Source organism: Artemia franciscana, chromosome 21, assembly GCF_032884065.1.
Source record: "Artemia franciscana chromosome 21, ASM3288406v1, whole genome shotgun sequence".
Lineage (NCBI taxonomy): Eukaryota > Metazoa > Arthropoda > Branchiopoda > Anostraca > Artemiidae > Artemia > Artemia franciscana.
In genome coordinates, this window is record NC_088883.1 from 7,558,512 (window position 1) to 7,577,209 (window position 18,698).

Consider the following 18,698-nt stretch of genomic DNA (forward strand, 5'->3'; position numbering starts at 1 on the left):
CCCTCCCACAGTCTTTAAGGGCAAAGGTTTTAATTTATGCCCTGGGGTATATAAGGTTTTTATAGAAGGGTGGTCATATAAACTTCGGAGGAAAACCCATTGGATTGGTAATCAGAAGCTATAGTGCTCTTTTTAAGAGTCAAAGTGATCGGAGCGCGCTACACCCCCCCCCCCCCCCCTCCACACAAACACACACACACACACGCGTGTTGCATTGTCTCTAAATGCATATAATAGAAATTTTGAGACAACCATTTTATTCAAAACAGTCTAAATATCATATAACAAGCCTTTTGGGGTCAAAACAAACCCCAGGGCCTAGGGGCAAGGGTTGTAAGTTGTGCCCAGTGGATTTTTAAGGTTATTATGGAAGGGATGGTTGTATAAAACGTAGATAAGGCTCACTTGGGTAAAAGTTAGAATAGCGATTTTGCTCAAAATCGTCCAAGGAACTAAAAAGGTGCCTCTAGGGTTGACGCAACCTCCCAGTGTCCTGAGTTCAGGGTTGTAAGTCATGAACGGGGTCTTATAAGGTTCTTATGGAATGGGTGGTCGCATAAACTTCAGATGGGGGTCACTTGATTTTAAATTGAAAGTTATAGTGCCCTTCTTAAGAGTCAAACTTATTTGAGAGCAATTATCCCCCCCCCAACGCTCATCATTTCCCCAAAGATATCCAATCAAAATTTTAAGATAGAAATTTTTTATCATTGTCTTCCAAGAGTCTGGAAATAATGCCTTTCAGGAAGACACCCCCGCCCCACAGCTCTCAAGGCAATGGTTGTACCACATACGCATATAAGCCTTTATAGAAAGGGTGGTTGTATATACTTCGGAGAGGACTCATTGGATTGGTAATCTGAATTTCTAGTTCCCTTTTTAAGAGTCAAAGTGATGAGACGGCAGTTATCCCTTCCCCCACAAAAAACGTCGTGTATTCACGAAATTATCAAATTAAAACATTTTGAGACGGTGTTTTTATTCAAAATAGTCCAAACATCATAGAAAAAGGCTTTTGGGGTTGATACAAACCACTAAAATCTAGGGGGAAGGGTTGTAAATTATGCCGGGGGCATTTAAGGTTTTTATGGAAGGGATGATTGTTTAACTTTAGAAGAGGCTCATTTGGTTGGAAATTGGAAATTCTACTTCCTTTTTAAGCGTCAAAAGTGATGGAGGGCATTTGACCCCCCAACCCCTCTCTGAAACCCTTTTTTTCACCAAACGCATCTGATTGAAATTGTGAGATAACGATTTTGTTAAAAACAGTTTAAAGAGCATATAATAATGTCTCTAGGGGTGAAACAACCTCCTAATGCCCTGGGGATAGGGTTGTAAGCTATCTCGTGTGGGCAAATAAGGATTTTATGGAATGAGCGGTCGTATAAACATCAGATGGGGCTTTTTTGATTTGAAAGTGGTAGTTATAGTGCCCTTTTTAAGAGTCAAAGTGATGTGAGAGCAACAACTCCCCCCCCTCCGCCTTCACGCTGATCATTTCCCTAAGCACATCTAATGAAAATTTGGATATAGCAATTTTGTTCATCGTAGTTGAAGGTTCCAGAAATTATGTTTGTGAGCAGGACACCCCCCCTTAAATCTCTCAGGGAAAGGGTTGTAAGTTATGCCCTGGGGACATATAAGGTTCTTATAGAAAGGGTGATCGTATGCTTTGGACAGGGCTCATTGAATTGGTAATCGGCAGTTCTAGTGCCCTTTTTAAGAGTCAAAGTGATCAGAGCGCAACCCCCCCCCCCAGAGCACTGGGGCAAGGGCTTGAAACTATGCCATGGAGGCATATGAGGTTTTTATGGAATGGGTGGTACTATTAAATTCAGATGGGTCCTATTTGATTTTAAATTGGAAGTTATTGTGCCTTTTTTAAGAATTAAAGAGATTTGAGAGAGCCTCTCCCCCCCTCGAGCCCATCATTTGCCAAAAGAAACATCCAAAAAAATTTTTTATACATCAATTTTTTTCAGCATTGTTGAAAGGTTCATTAATTATGCGTAGCACTAGCTGTAGTGGCAGGAGTAGCATAAATAGCAGTCAAATCAACACACGATGAAATTTTCGAATTAATACCATCAACCCATCCTGAAGCTACACGGTCTATTGCTGATACGGCCTCTTGACAACCTATATGGGCATAGTGTGTATCGATTTATTTCAATACAGTTACAATACTGCCCAAATTTTCGCCTTAATACCCTTAGGTTTATTATTAGTGGCAGTCCGTAGTAGTAGCAGTAGGTGCACATTTAATACTAGTAGTCTTAGCTTTAGCAGCAGCAGTAGTAGTAGCAGCAATAATAATAGTAGCAGTAGTAGTAGTTGTAGAAGTAGTCGTGGCCAGAATATAAGTTGCACTTTACTGAAAAAATTCTTTTAAATGTTTCACTTTTATAACTTTAAAAATCAAAATTAATTAAGATTTTGAGGAATAAATATCAGCATGTATATATTAAACCGACAATGCACATTAATTTGATTTTTTTCAGTAAAGTGCAAGTTATATTCTGGCTTTTAGAAAGCATAGGGGTTTTGAACCCTACTCATGTTAGTTTCTGCTTCTTTTGAGTTTGACTCGGCTATCTATTGTAATTTCTATTCGTTTTAGGTTTCATTTATTTATTGATGCTGATTTGTGGTAGTTGTGTGCTTTGTAGATTATTTGATTCTTTTTTTTTGTTCATTTTTGGTTTAATGGAGTTCTTTACTTTTTTTGAAAAATATATTTTGCGGAAAAAGTTTGTTTTTAATTAAATAAAAAAAAGAGTCGCTTCCTTATGATGGCTTTAAAAATGTAAAGTCCAAATTTAAAGCTACACACTAAAAGATACGAACCAATTTCAATTGGATATCAATTTGCCTGATTTATAAAAGGGAGAAAAATACTACGGAGATTGATCAAACTTTTGGTGGTACCTTTGACAAAAAGATGAATAAATTACACCATCAATTTCTGCTTATCAGGGAACTCTATTGTAATGGCTTCAAGTCCCGATCTACGAAAAGGCCAAATTTTGTAATTTCTCGAATTAGGCTGATCAGGGATACGAATTTAATTATTGTTTTTTGTTTTAGAGGTGCATATTACTCTAACAGTTGTAGAGTATCCGAGAGGAGGCTCATTTGGGCAGAAAATTGAAAGTTGTAGTGCTCTTCTTAAGTGACAAAAAACATTTTGCTAAATGAAAGTTCTGCTTTCTTCCATTTTCTGCCATAAAACAGCAGTTTTTCCTCAAGAAAGACGAAAAAGCTCTCGACTGAGAATTTTGAGACTGCCAATCAATTTGAAATTAGCCTAAAAGTCTATATTTAGCTTTCCATTTTCAACGGCAATAATGGTGCGCGGTGGCGCATTTGTCCCTAATCGTTGGTATAGTCCATAAGGAATAAACTGTTAGGTATGCAGTAAAACCGTGTGATCTTCAATTTAAGGGGAACTCTTTTAATAGATTAATGAATGTTGAAGGTCTAGTCTTGTAAAAAATTTTTTTTACAGTATTAAAGATAGGTTAGGCGTACACCCATGCATCAATGTGTGTTTGGACTGTCACGTGGAGGTCTGTTGATCAAACAGTTTGTGGTAACGAACTGTAGTAAGGAGCGACTCGACTTAATAGTAAACGAAACTCTAATAAACGGAATTTTGATGCTAAAAGATACATCAAAAGAATCAAATTTTCATGCTGATTCTAAATATATAAGTTTCATTAAATTTAGTCTTTGTCATCAAAAGTTGCGAGCCTGAGAAAATTTGCCTTATTTTTGAAAATAGGGGGAAACATCCCCTAAAAGTCATAGAATCTTAACGAAAATCACACCATCGCATTCGGCGTATCAGAGAACCCTATAGAAAAAATTTCAAGCTCCTATCTACAAAAATGTGGAATTTTGTATTTTTTGCAAGAAGACAAATCACGGGTGAGTGTTTATTTGTTTTTTTTCCCCCAGGGGTCATCGTATCGACCAAGTGGTCCTAGAGTGTCGCAAGAGGGCTCATTTTAACGGAAATGAAAAGTTCTAGTGCCCTTTTTAAGTGACAAAAAAATTGTCCCACGCTCTTTTTTCCCAAAGTCAACGGATCAAAATTTTGAGATAGCCATTTTGTTCCGCATAGTCGAAAACCATAATAACTATGTCTTTATGAATGACTTACTCCCCCACAATCCCTGGGGGAGGGGCTGCAAGTTACAAACTCTGACCAGTGTTTACATATAGTAATGGTTATTGGGAAGTGTACAGACGTTTTCAGGGGGATTTTTTTTGGTTTGGGAGTGGGGTTGAGGGGAGGGGGCTATGTGGGAGGATCTTTCCTTGGAGGAATATGTCATGGGAGAAGAAAAATTCAATGAAAAGGGCGCAGGATTTTCTAGCATTACTATAAAAACAATGAAAAAACAAATATGAAAACGTTTTTTCAATTGAAAGTAAGGAGTAGCATTGAAACTTAAAACGAACAGAGATTATTACGCATATGAGGGGTTCTAAAAATACTTTAGAATTAGGAGCGAGGTATTTAGGGGGAGATAAATACCTCGCTCTTTATGCTAAAGTATTTTTAGTAATTTCAACTATAATTCTGTAAATGTTCATCAACAGTTCATCAACTGTAATTTCCCCTCCGCTATCCCTCGCTCTTTACGCTAAAGTTTGACTCTTTGCCACAATTCTACTTTTTAAAACAATTAAAAGCTTTAGCGTAAAGAGCGAGGGATTGCGGAGGGGACAACCCATTTCATATATGGAGTAATTTCTGTTCGTTTTATGTTTTAATCTCGCCTTACTTTCAGTTAAAAAAACTAGTTTTTTTTTATTTAATCAAACTAAAGCGTCTCTTAGACACGTCAGTAAATTGGCATTTATATGTGGGTCTACTCGAACTTGCTTGTCTAAAGACATGTCTGTCCAGATTTCAATATCGAGTTACCTCCTGTTGATGTGTGAAACCCAGTGCTTGGCTGCAACAAGCTAAAGATGAGCATTGAGTACTAGAAAGAGTCTAAGCCTCTGTGTTAAGAATTTTAAATTCTACCAATTATGAAGCTTCTTTTGTTACCATATTAATCATTTGTGCTCAAGAGTGGTGCTTACATATATGCCTACCTTAGCATTCTTGCCTAAGCAAGCAGATGGCTAGATAAATATGTTTTATGATTATGATTACTTTTCTTTTTTTTTAAATTACAAATTACAAAAACTATACATACACACAACCGTCCGGGGTTGTGCCAACATCAGGCTCAAACAGCCTGATGTTGGACGACTGCAATCCTGTGATTCTCATCCTATTTATTCAAAAAGAAAAGAAGGACAAAAACACTCTCGCTCTATTACCCTTTAGAAACAAAATATACATAAATAAAGGCTAACAATAACTAAAAAGGAATATAAAAAAAGGAAATACTTCCTTTAGGAAAGGAAGTATTTTTGGGCCAGTATATAAATGTCTCTTGATTGCCCCTCCTATTTCAGAGCATACCTGAAGGTCTTTGGTGGGCTATAGTAACCATGACGACTGTGGGCTATGGTGATATGGTTCCAAAGACTTATGTTGGGATGTTGGTTGGTGCTTTTTGTGCCTTAGCTGGTGTTCTTGCAATAGCTCTGCCAGTACCAGTCATTGTGGCCAATTTTTCACGGTTTTATGGCCATACACAGGTAAGGATATGCTAAATTGTTTTAAGCTGCTCTGGGTTCTTTTAACTTTATATTAGAAATTAATAAGATGCAGTCCCATTTAAATATTTTATACGCTCTAAATCATCAATGATAGTGGGTAATATCCCCTGTCTAGAAAGAAAAATGGTCCACTACTCCCAGACGAACAAATAAGGAGAAAAAATAGTAAAGAAACAGGACTGATTCCATGTTGTTTCTATGGTTTCTTAGGTGTCTTAAGACTTGATAGTGATCAACAATAATCCAATAACCTTATGATACTGCTAAAGATATCTGGGCTTTTCTGGCCGAAAAACGGCTCAGACTAATTAATCTTTGTGTGTGTCTAAGACCTTTTTCACTGACAAACCAGATTCTTGAGACAATTAAATAAAAAAAACATGTTTTTTAACTGAAAGTAAGGAGTGATATTAAAACTTAAAACGAACAGAAATTAGTCCGTGTATAAAATGGGCTGTCCCCTCCTCAAGGCTTCACTGTTTACGCTAAAATTTGACTCTTTGTCACAACTATTCTTTTTTAAGCAATAAAAATTGGCAATCCAATTTTTTAGAATGCTCTTCCACTGGAAATACAAATTGCGAGCTCATAATCGAAATTGTTAATCCTACGATCAAGTTTGAAAGCAATATTGTGTTTTGGACTAGAGATTTTTTCCCCGATCGACTTAGACATCGTGGGTCTTTGTTCAAAAATTTATCAATTTTCTCTTTTGCACAAGTTCTCGATTCAATTATCCAGTTTTATAAACTGATTTTATAAGCTTCTTTATGCAACTGATAATTCTGAATATCAAACAGTTCGTGGTAACCAGCTATACGTAAGCAGCGACTCGGTTCAATAGTAACCGAAACTTTAAAAAACGGAATTTTAATATCCATTGATATATCAAAAGAATCAGCTTATTATGGTGATTCCAAATGCATAAGATTTATCAAGTTTAGTGTTACCAATCAAAAGTTACGAGCCTTTTAACATTTGCCTCATTTTTAAATAGGGGGAAAACACCCCTTAAAAGTAAAGGAATCTTAATGAAAATCACACCATCAGATTTGACTTACGAGTAAACCCTACTATAGAGGTTTTAAGCTCATATATGCAAAAATGTGGATTTGTATTTTTGCCAGAAGAAACATAGCGGATTTGTGTTTATTTGTTGTTTTTTTTCCAAGGGTGATCGTATTGACCCTGTGGTCCTAAAATATCGTGGGAGGGCTCATTTGGACGTAAATTAAAAGTCATAGTGCTCTTTTTAAGTGACCAAAAAGATCGGAGGGCAACTAAGCCCCCCCTCTGCCCATTTTCGCCTAAAGCTACCTGATCAAAATTTTGAGATTGTCTTTTTGTTCAGTATAGTTGAAAGATCAAATAATTACGTCTTTGGGTATAAAATGACCCCCCACAGTCCATGGGGAGAGGCCTTAAGTTGTTAAATTCACCCATTGTGTACGTATAATATTTGTTATTGGGAAGTATACAGACATGTTTGTTAGGGGGTTGTGCCCGGGGTGGATTTCAATAGGGGGAATCTTCCTTTGGGAAGGGAAATTTCTGAGGGGAATGCTCCAGTGGAAATGTTACACTGGGGGGATTTGACAGAACTACTGTACGAAATTATTTATAATTTTCTTATATTCTCTTTGCCAAATTTTTTATCTGGAGGTGGTCTGGGGGAATTATCCAGGTCCTTTTTTCAGCGTGTTTTGATTTTCGGGGTATAATTTCCACGGAAGAAGGCATTTCTGGAGTGATCGAGTAATCGATTAGAGATTAAAGTCTTGTTCAAATGAAAGAATGCTAAGGAGAAGTTTTCAGGCCGAATCGTACACAAGTAATTTTACAGGGAGGGGGGTTCTCAGCGATGATGTAACTGTCTGGGGGGAATTTAACGGGGGTGGTGCACTTTAAGTTGAATGAAATTTCCACAGAGGAATTTTACATGAGAGGGATGGGTATATTTCCTAGAGGTTGAGCCAGATTTACTGGGATTATTTGAAAAATGAACAGAAATTATTCCATATATCCTTATATGAAGGGCTACCCGCCTCCTCAATTCCTTGCTCCTTAAGCTAAAATTTGACTAAGAGCGTCTACGGAAACACGGGGGCCACTTAACTAGAATAGGAAGCTTTTATGGATATATTGCAGGCATATATTACAATGTATATATTACAATCGATATTATTAGTTAACGCTCCAATCAGTCAGTGAAAAGGTCTTAAATCCGCAGCCCTATACCCTAGAAATTGGGGTTCAAACCTGCCACTCGCAAGTCGCAAGGCCTCCGTCTTTGAGGATTGGTGACCGGTTAGGTAAATATACACAAAAACTTATATGGCTCTACGTTGTGTTGCTCTCACGTGGTCTTGTATTTTTATGGCAGCACAATTTCCCCTGGGAGCCTCCTAACCCTCCCAAGGGATGGCAACACCCATTTTGAGTTTTGTGATCGAAAGCACATTGTACTAAAGGTAATGATAGCCTCTTAAGTTTGTTTGATAATTATCATTAATAATCTATAAGAATAATTATCTGTAATAATTATCATTTATTATAATTATTATAATTATTATTTATCAAACAGTTCGTGGTAACGAACTGTAGTAAGGAGCGACCCGGCTCAATAGTAAACGAAACTCTAAAAAACGGAATTTTGATGCTAAAAGATACATCAAAAGAATCAAATTTTCATGCTAATTCTAAAAATATAAGTTTCATTAAATTTAGTTTTTTGTCATCAAAAGTTACGAGCCTGAGAAAATTTGCCTTATTTTGGAAAGTAGGGGGAAACATCCCCTAAATGTCATAGAATCTTAACGAAAATCACACTATCGCATTCAGCGTATCAGAGAACCCTATTGCAAAAATTTCAAGCTCCTATCTAGAAAAATGTGGAATTTCGTATTTTTTGCCAGAAGACAAATCACGGGTGCGTATTTATTTTTTGTTTTTTTCCTGGGTTCATAGTATCGACCAAGTGGTCCTAGAATGTCTCAAGAGGGCTCATTCTAACGGAAATGAAAAGTTATAGTGCCCTTTTTAAGTGACCAAAAAATTGGAGGGCATGTAGGCCCCCTCCCACGCTCATTTTTTCCCAAAGTCAACGGATCAAAATTTTGAGATAGCCATTTTGTTTTGCATAGTCGAAAACCATAAGAACTATGGAAGTGTACAGACGTTTTCAGGGGGGTTTGTTTGGTTTGGGGGTGTGGTTGCGGGGAGGGGGCTATGTGGGAGGATCTTTCCTTGGAGGAATATGTCATGGGGGAAGAAAAATTCAATGAAAAGGGCGTAGGATTTTCTAGCATTACTATAAAAAAAACAATGAAAAAATAAACATGAAAACATTTTTTCAATTGAAAGTGAGGAGTAGCATTGAAACTTAAAACGGACAGAGATTATTACGCATATGAGGGGTTCTAAAAATACTTTAGCATAAAGAGCGAGGTATTTAGGAGGTGATAAATACCTCGCTCTTTATTCTAAAGTATTTTTAGTAATTTCAACTATTTATTCTACGGCCTTTTTGATTCAGGGGTCATTCTTAAAGAATTGGGACAAAACTTACGATTTAATGTAAAGAGCGAGGTATTAACGAGGGTACTAACCCCCTCGTATACTTATTAAAAATATAAGGTTATGAAAGTTTGTTACGTAAGTTAATTCTTAAGTTCCACATTTTTTTACTAATAAAAACGTTTGTTAAAAATTAAAAGTTCTAGTTGCCTTTTTAAGTAACCAAAAAAATTGCATGGCAACTAGGCCTCCTTCCCCACCCCTTATTTCTCAAAATCGTTTGATCAAAACTAAGAGAAAGCCATTTAGCCAAAAAAAATTAATATACAATTTTCATTTTAATGATTTATGTGCGGAGAGCCAAAATCAAACATGCATTAATTCAAAACGTTCAGAAATTAAATAAAAAAATTATTTTTTTTAACTGAAAGTAAGGAGCAACATTAAAACTTTAAACGAACAGAAATTACTCCGTATATGAAGTGGGTTGTCCCCTCCGCAATCCCTCGCTCTTTACGCTAAAGTTTGACTCTTTGCCACAATTCTACTTTAAAAACAATTAAAAGCTTTAGCGTAAAGAGCGAGGGATTGCGGAGGGGACAACCCATTTCATACGCGGAGTAATTTCTGTTCGTTTTAAGTTTTAATGTCGCTCCTTACTTTCAGTTAAAGAAACTAGTTTTTTTTTATTTAATAAGTGTTAAAAGAACAAAGTCAATACCTTAATAAATTGATTCTCAATTTCCAAAAAAACTAAGGTCATAAAAGACCTTTACAGCTCCGTTGAGATGGTAGTACAACATAAATAAAGCGTTAATTATAAGGGTGTAACGCTCCTAGGTAAAAACGTTAGAACGTATTTATGAGCTTACATCAGAACCAGTCTGGATCAAGAGCCATTTTGAGCCGTTTTGAATCAATACTGAACATATCAAACAGTTCGTGGTAACGAACTGTATTTAAGGAGCGACCCGGCTAAGTAGTAACCGAAACTCTAAAAATCGGAATTTTGATACTAAGAGATTCATCAAAAGGATTGGATTTTCATGCTGATTTTGAATATATAAGTTTCATCAAGTTTAGTCTTATATATCAAAATCTACGAGCCTGAGAAAATTTGCCTTATTTTAGAAAATAGGGGGGAACACCCCCTAAAAGTCACAGAATCTTAACGAAAATCACACCGTCAGTTTCGGCGTATCAAAGAACCCAATTGTATAAGTTTTAAGCTCCTATCTATAAAAATGTGGAATTTTGTATTTTTTGCCAGATGACAGATCACGGATGCGTGTTTATTTATTGTTGTTTTTTTTTTCCAGGGGTAATCGTATCGATCCAGTAGTCCTAAAATTCTGAAAGAGGGCTCATTCCAACGGAAATTAAAAGTTATAGTGCCCTTTCTAAGTGCCCAAAAAAATTGAAGGGCACCTAGGCCCCCTCCCAGGCACATTTTCCCCCAAAGTCACCAGATCAAAATTTTGAGATAGCAATTCTGTTCAAATTAGTCGAAAACCTAATATTGGGGACGACTTAATCCCCCAAAGTCCCCGGGGGAGCGGCTGCAAGTTACAAACTTTGACCATTGTTTATATTATAGTAGTGGTTATTATGAAGTGTAAACACGTTTTCAGGGGGGACTTCTTCGCGTTAGGGTAGGAGTGGGTCCGGGGAGGGGGTTACGTTGGAGAATGTTTCCATGGAGGAATTTATTATGAGGGAAGAGAATTTCCATGAAGGAGGCGCAGGATTTTTTAGTATTATTTAAAAAAACAATGAGAAAATAAATAAAAATATTCACTTGGAAGTAATCAGTAGCATTAAAACTTAAAGAAATATAAAATATTACATATATAAGGGGGTTCGTCCCCTCCACAATAGGCCTACCTCGCTCTTTACGCTAAAGTATTTTTAAGTAGTTTCAACTATTTTACGGTCTTTCTACTGTCTTTGTGATTCAGTGGTCATTCTTAAAGATTCGGTATAAATTTCAAGCTTTAGTGTAAAGAGAGAGGTATTGACGAGGGGGTAAACCCCTCATATACGTAATAAAAATACACAAATATAGAAGTTAGTTACGTAAGTTAATTCTTAAGGTACGTATATTTATTATTAACAAAAACGTTCGTTCAAAAATAAAAAAATCTAGTTGCATTTTTAAGTAACCAAAAATTGGAGGGCAGCTAGGCCTCCTCCCCTACCCCTTTTTGTTATCAAAATCATCCGATCAAAACTATGAGAAAGCCATTGAGCCAAAAAAAAAATAGTATGCAAATTTTGATTTAATTATTCATGTGCGGTGAGCCAAAATCAAAACATGCATTAATTCAAAAACGTTTAGAAATTAAATAAGAAAACAAGTCTTTTTAACTGCAAGTGAGGAGAGACATTAAAACTTGAAACGAACAGAAATTACTCCGTATATGAAAGAGGTTGTCCCCTCCACAACACCTCGCTCTTTAGGCTAAAGTTTTTTTTATTGTTTTAAAAAGTAGAGTTGTGACAGAGTCAAACTTTAGCGTAAAGAGCGAGGCGTTGTGGAGGGGACAGCTTCTTTCATATACGGAGTAATTTCTGTCAGTTTTAAGTTTTAATGTTGCTCCTTACTTGCAGTTAAAAAAACTTGTTTTTTTTAATATTTAATTAACAATAAAGACACGGTTATTTGGCTTCCCTTTCTGCAATGCACTTAAGTAATAATTTGATAGGCTAAAAAAAAATGGGATTATCAAGTAGTTTGTGGTGAAAAAAAAACCTGTAAGTAAGGATCGGCTCGGCTTTTTATGCTAATTCCAAATATATATAATCCATTAGGTTTAATTTTCCCAATCAATATTTATAAGCCTGAGAAAATTCACCTGATTTTCGAAAAAGGAGACGAACACCTTCCAAATTTTAAGGAATCTTAATTCCTTGATTCCAGATATTATATTCAATGCATCATAGAACCTTACCTTAGTGGTTTCAAGCTCCCATCTGCAAAGATGTCGAATATTGTATTTTTTTTTTTTTTTAATAAGAAAGATCACGGATTTGTGTTTATTTCATTGATTCATTTATTTTTGTTTTCTTTATTTGTTTTTTCGTATTTCCCAGGGGTGATCGCATCAAGCCAATGGTTTTAGAAGATCAGGAGTGGGCTCATCCGAATGGAAATTAAAAGTTGTAGTGCCCTTATTAAATGACAAAAACGATTGACGGCCAACTAGGCCCCTCCTCTTTATCCCCTTTTTCCTCCAAAGTCTTCCGATCTAAATTTTGATATAACCATTTTGTTTCGTATAGTTGAAGGGTCCAATAACTATGCTTCTGGGGACAACATAAACCCCCAGCCCATACCCTGGGCAAACGGCTGTAAACTAAAAAATTTCCCAAATGTTTGCATATAGTATTTGTTATTGGAAAGGATTCAGACATTTTTTTGGCGGGGAGATTTAATGTGTGGGGAGATTTTCCATGAGGATAATATTCCGTGGGCAGGTAAGTTCCTTGGGATGAACTTTCCAGGAGCTATTTTACACGGGGGGAATTTGTAAGAATTCGTATTAGAAATTCTATTTATTTATCTTACTTTCTTTGGCGACTCAGTTTTACATGTGGATATGTTCCATGGAATTTTACAGGATATATTTGCAGGAATTTTTGAAGGAATGTATCTGTGGGTTGTTTGTTTCGGGGTATATATTGTCCATGAAAATATTCACCGCGGAAAAATCTTTCATTGAGAAATTTTTCACTGGAGAAATTTTCCATAGGGGGGATTCCATAGAGGGGAGGGGATTTTAAGCATGATTTGAAAAACGATCAGAAATTAAATTAAAAACAAATATTTTTTTTCAAACAAAAGTAGGCTGAGGAGAATTTTCCAGGTGGAGTTGTCCGCAGGAAATTTTCTGGGGGTGAATTTTCCGCGAGGACAGAGTGTTCCAAGAGGAATTTTCCTTGAGAGGGGAGATATGCAGTAAGGACTATCTATGGAGGAATAGTTGCGGGAGGAATTTTCCACTGAGGGGGAGGTGGATTTCCTGGCACTATTTGAATAGTAACCTGAAATAATTTTTTTTCAAATTTCAAACAAGTTTTTTCCAACTGAAAGTAATGAGCAACATTAAAACTTAAAACAAACAGCAATTATTCCGTATATTAGGGGGGATGACCCCTCTATAATATATCACTCTATACCCAAAAGTCTTAAGATGTGTCCTAATTCTTTAAGAACGACGCCTCAAACACCAGGGCTGTTTAATTAGAGTAGGAAACTTTTTTTTTGATGGCTGAAAAAATTAGTGGGAAGAGCAAAAAATTGGGGAGTAGGCAGCCCTCTCACATACGGAATAATTTCTCTAAGTTATAAGTTTTAATGCTGTTCCTTGTTAGCAGTTGAAAAAAAACCTATTTTTCTAAATGTGATTGACGCAAAAAGAATAAATCAAGGATGGGGATATCTTAAAATTTATAATCTTACAATCTTAAGTTTGTAAGTTTACGCTAAACATCAGTTTTATAAAGTCTAAACTTTAGAGTCCTGAAATCTATACGGTATGTTTGCATTTTTGTATGTTGTATATTGTATGTTTGTACTTTTTTTGTTAATCCTCACAACTTACCTAAAATAATTCGGGTATATAATATATTAATAATTAAAGTAATTAAGGTAAACACAATTTCACAAACATCTCTAATAATAAAGTTCTTTTGGAAAAAATAAATTGGACAGATCACCGGGTATTTTCTCGTTGTCTACTTTTGGTCCAAAAATAATTAAATATGTGCTATTTGTACCTTCTCTAGCTTATCTTAAATTGTTGGTACATTCAGCCATCGTAAAAAACTTTTTATTACAACTGATTACTGTCTTATCTCCACCAAAAGTAATTTCTCATCATCTTTTTTCCGGTTATAAGAAAGCTAACAATAATCTGAAATGAAATGGAAATGATAGTCTTCTCAAGGGGCTATGGACTAGATCGCTGTTTGGACATCGTGGGAATTGCACTCCTATACATATGGAAATAAAAGACAAGTTTAATGATTACATAGATCGCCACAAATATTAAGAAAAAAAGCAGAAGTGCCACCCAAGGGCTGTTCACCCTAAGTAATGTACTCCAGATAGTGCGCACCATGGCTGGACAAAACTTGCCAAGAATGGGGTAAATATGCAATTTGTGGTTGGCGTCGAGGGAATGGTACCCTGAGATGGATTAAAGGCGATGGTGGGAGGGCAGCCCTTCGATACAAATCTTAAAAAAAATATCTTATTAAAAAATACTTTAGGATATCTTCCTTAAAAGAAGTTTGCTGTGGTGAATAAGAAAGCAATATGTAACATATTATGGAGAACTTAAATTTACATCGTGGGGCAATGAGGCATGAGTATTTTAATCTTGGCACACAATGTGACATATGCTGTGCGTTGTGTTGGAAGTGTGCCTCATAAGACTGATTAAGTGGCACTCTAAGGTTACATCGGACAAAGAAGTTGGGAAGTCCTCGTTGCTACCAGAAAAGACACTGGAAGTTCTAGATTGGAGGTCACCAAAACATATTATTTAGTATCTTAAAAAGGAAAAAATATCACCTGAAAAGGTTTTTGAACTTAGAAACTGAATTTGGCTTTATAATATTTTCAGATTTGCATATCCCCAATGCAAATAGAGACTGCTCTATGAATTGGTTCAGTTTATTGGGTCCTATTATACAAGGTTACTAAGAAGTTTCTCTTTTGTTAAGATGCGTTTTGTCCTCTTTTCTCACCTACGGAAGTGTTTTAAAATTGCTGCTATTGATACATATTTTTACTGTTAAATTGTACTGTTAAATGTAACATTAGGGATCAACATAATATCATTCGAAGTTTCTGATATATTGAAGATAGACCCTTTTGAGCACTTGAATGTATATTATTTTGACATAGTTCAACACCCCCTCGATATTCCTTGAAATTTCAACTTAATAACCTTAGCCGTTCCTAAGATACTGCACGTAATTGAAAACCCAGCTGCATTTAAATTCGTTTGATTTAGTTCATTAGCCGTAGTATCAGTAGTAGTATTAATAGTAGCAGCAGTAGTAGTAGTATGTAGTAGTAGTAGTAGGAGGAGGAGTAGCAGTAGTAGCAGTAGCAGTCATAGTCACCATCAAGTAGAAGTAGTATTAATCGCAATCACAAGTATTGCAGTTGCAGTTGTAGACACAGTAGCAAGTAGTTGCAATAATAGAAAGAAGTTGCAGACGCAGTCATAGTTGTAGCTGCCAGTAGTCACAGTCACATGTAGTTGCAGTCATATTCACAAGTATTTCTCATCGTATTGGCAAGCTATTTACAATGCAAGTAGTCACAGTCGTAAGCGGTAGCAGTCACAAATAGTTTTTGTCACAGTTATGCTCACAAGTAGTCGCAGTTGCAAGAGGTCGCGGTTGCAAGTATTTGTAGTGGCCATTATAAGCAGTCATAGTCGCAAGAAGTAGCAGTCGCAACTATGTGCAGTTGCAGTCACAAATAGTCTTAGTCGCAAGTAGTCACAATCATAGTTGTAAATAGTCACAATAGCAGTCACAAGTAGTTGTAGTCGCAGTCAGAAGTAGTCTTAATCACAGTTGTAAATAGTCATAGTCGGAGTCACAAATAATTGTAGTCACAGTTGCAAGTAGTCATAGTCGCAGTCACAAGTACTTGTAGTCGCAGATACGTTCGCAAGTAGTCACATTGGCAACTAGTTGTTGTGGCAACGCGAAGTATTAGTAGTCGCAAATAGTCGCAGTTGCACTAATAGTAGTTGTAATAGCCCTGAAAGTTTTAAGTTAATGCCCTTATGATAATCTGAATATGCAGAGTAGCTTTTAATGTAGATCAGCATCCCCCTGAAGATTCCCAGCAAGCTTCACTATAATACCTGTAGTCCTTATAAACACAACCAGGATATAACATTCTTTTCCTTTTCCTAATAATAAATTCTGTATGCAAACAATGGGCAAATTTCAAGACTTTCAACCCTTACCCTTCAGGCTGTGTGGGGTCATGGCATCCCTGTAAGTGCTAAATAAAAAAAAAAGTTTTTTTTAAATGAAAAAGGGGCTTTTCCTCCTCAACGCCTCGCTCTTTACGCTAAAGTTTGACTCTTTCTCTTAACTCTATTTTTAAAACAGTAAGAAACATTAGCGTAAAGAGCGAGGCGTTGAGGAGGAAAAGCCCCTTTCATATACGGAGTAATTTCTGTTCGTTTTAAGTTTTAATGTTACTCCTTAATTTCATTTAAAAAAAACTTGTTTTTTTTATTTAATTTCTGGGCGTTTTTGAATTAATGCATGTTTTGATCTTGGCTCTCCGCACATAAATAATTAAAACGAAATTTGCATATTAATTAATTGCAATGAATCGGAAGACTTTGAGAAAAAAGGAGCCAGGGAGGAGGCCTAGGTGCCCTCCAAGTTTTTGATTACTTATAAAAGCAACTAGAACGTTTAATTTTTACAAACGTTTTCATTGGTAATAAATATACATAACTTACGAATTAACTTACGTAACGAACTTTTATATTCGTATGTTTTTATTGCGTATATGAGGGCGTTCAACCCTCGTCGATACATCGCTCTTTACACTAAAGCTTAAATTTTGTCCCAACTTAAGAATGACCTCTGAATCACAAAGGCTGTAGAATAAATAGTTGAAATTACTAAAAATACTTTAGCGTAAAGAGTGAGGTATAACGAGGAGGTAACCCTTCATATGCGTAATAATATTTGTTCGTTTTAAGTTTTAATGCTGCTCCTTACTTTCAGTAGAAAAAACTTTTCATATTTATTTTTTCAATGTGTTTTCAAATAATGCTATAAAATCCTACGCCACCTTCATTGAAATTCTCTTCCCCCATGAGAAGTTTCTCCATGGAAATATCCTCCCACTTAACCCCACCTCAACTCTCCCCCCTAAGCCAAAAAATGCCCCTGAAAATGTCTGTACACCTCCTAGTAACCATTACTATATGTAAACACAGGTCAAAGTTTGTAACTTGCAACCCCTCCCAGGGAGACTGTGGGGTAGTAAGTCGTCCCCAAAGACATAGTTATTAGGTTTTTTGACTATGGTGAATAAAATGGCTATCTCAGAATTTTGATCCGGTGACTTTTGGAAAAAAATGAGCGTGAGAGGGGGCCTAGGTGCCCTCCAATTTTTTTGGTCACTTAAAAAGGGCACTAGAACTTTTAATTTCCGTTAGAATGAGCCCTCCCGCGACATTCTAGGACGACTCGGTCGATACGATCACCCCTGGGAAAAAAAACAAAAAAACAAATAAACACGCATCCGTGATTTGTCTTCTGGCAAAAAATGCGAAATTCCACATTTTTGTAGATAGGAGCTTGAATCTTCTACAATATGTTTCTCTGATACGCTGAATCTGATGGTGTGATTTTCGTTAAGATTGTATGACTTGTAGGGGGTGTTTTCCCGTATTTTCTAAAATGAGGCAAATTTTCTCAGGCTCGTAACTTTTGATAGGTCAAACTAATCTTGATGAAAGTTATATATTTAAAATCAGTATTAAAATGCAATTGTTTCGATGTAGGTATTGGTATTAAAATTCTATTTTTTAGAGTTTTGTTACTATTGAGCCGGGTCGCTCCTTACTACAGTTCGTTACCACGAACTGTTTGACTATCTTACCACGTGAAAATTCTCCTTGGAAAGATCCCCCACGTAACCCAATCCTCCCAGCCCTCCCCTCATCAGAAAAAATACCCCCTGAAAATGTCTACAACTTACCAGTAACCAATGCTATATGCAAACAATGGACAAAGTTCATAGCTTACAGCCCTTCCCCCAGGGACTGTGAAGGAAGTCGTCTCAAAGACATAGTTATTAAATATTCCAACATGCTGAACAAAATGGACGTCTCAAAATTTTGATCCGGTGACTTTGGAAAAAAATGAGTGTGGGAGGGGGCCTAGTTGTCCTCCATTTTTCGGTAACATAGAAGGGTAATAGAAATTTTAATTTCCGTTTGAATGAGCCTTCTCGCAAAGTTCTAGGACCAATCGGTCAATGCTACCAACCCTGGAAAAAAAAAAAAAAAAAAACAAATGAACACGTATCCGTGATTGTTCTTCATTTGAACAGACAAGAGCTTGAAACCTCTACAGTAGGGTTCTCTGATACGCTGAATCTGATGGCGTGGTTTTCATTAAGATTCTTTGACTATTAAGGGGTGTTTCCTCCTTATAAAAATCCGACTCTTTTGATGTATCTATTGGTATCAAAATTTTGTTTTTTATAGTTTCGGTTACTATTGAGCCGGATCGCTCCTTACTTACAGTTAATTAAAACGAACTGTTTGAGATGATGACAAAGTCGAGCTAAGTATACTGTGGTACTGCTGTAACATGAGTATACTTAGTTCGTGCGACTTGTAAATGAGTTTGTAACATGTTCTTGTATTATTTACGACTTGTAATATCTGTGACCTGCAACATAAGTTCTTGGGATATCATGTGGGTCA

General features: G+C 36.2%; 1 protein-coding gene across 6 annotated transcripts in view; it reads left to right on the forward strand.

Annotated features, from left to right (window-relative positions):
• Nucleotides 1-18,698, forward strand: part of LOC136040881 (potassium voltage-gated channel protein Shaw-like) — a 187,767-nt gene that overhangs the window by 119,028 nt on the left and 50,041 nt on the right. For all 6 annotated transcript variants that reach the window (XM_065725284.1, XM_065725287.1, XM_065725283.1 and 3 more), the window contains one exon: nucleotides 5,482-5,667. In XM_065725284.1, the coding sequence (XP_065581356.1) occupies nucleotides 5,482-5,667 (186 nt within the window). The remainder of the gene's footprint in view (nucleotides 1-5,481; nucleotides 5,668-18,698) is intronic.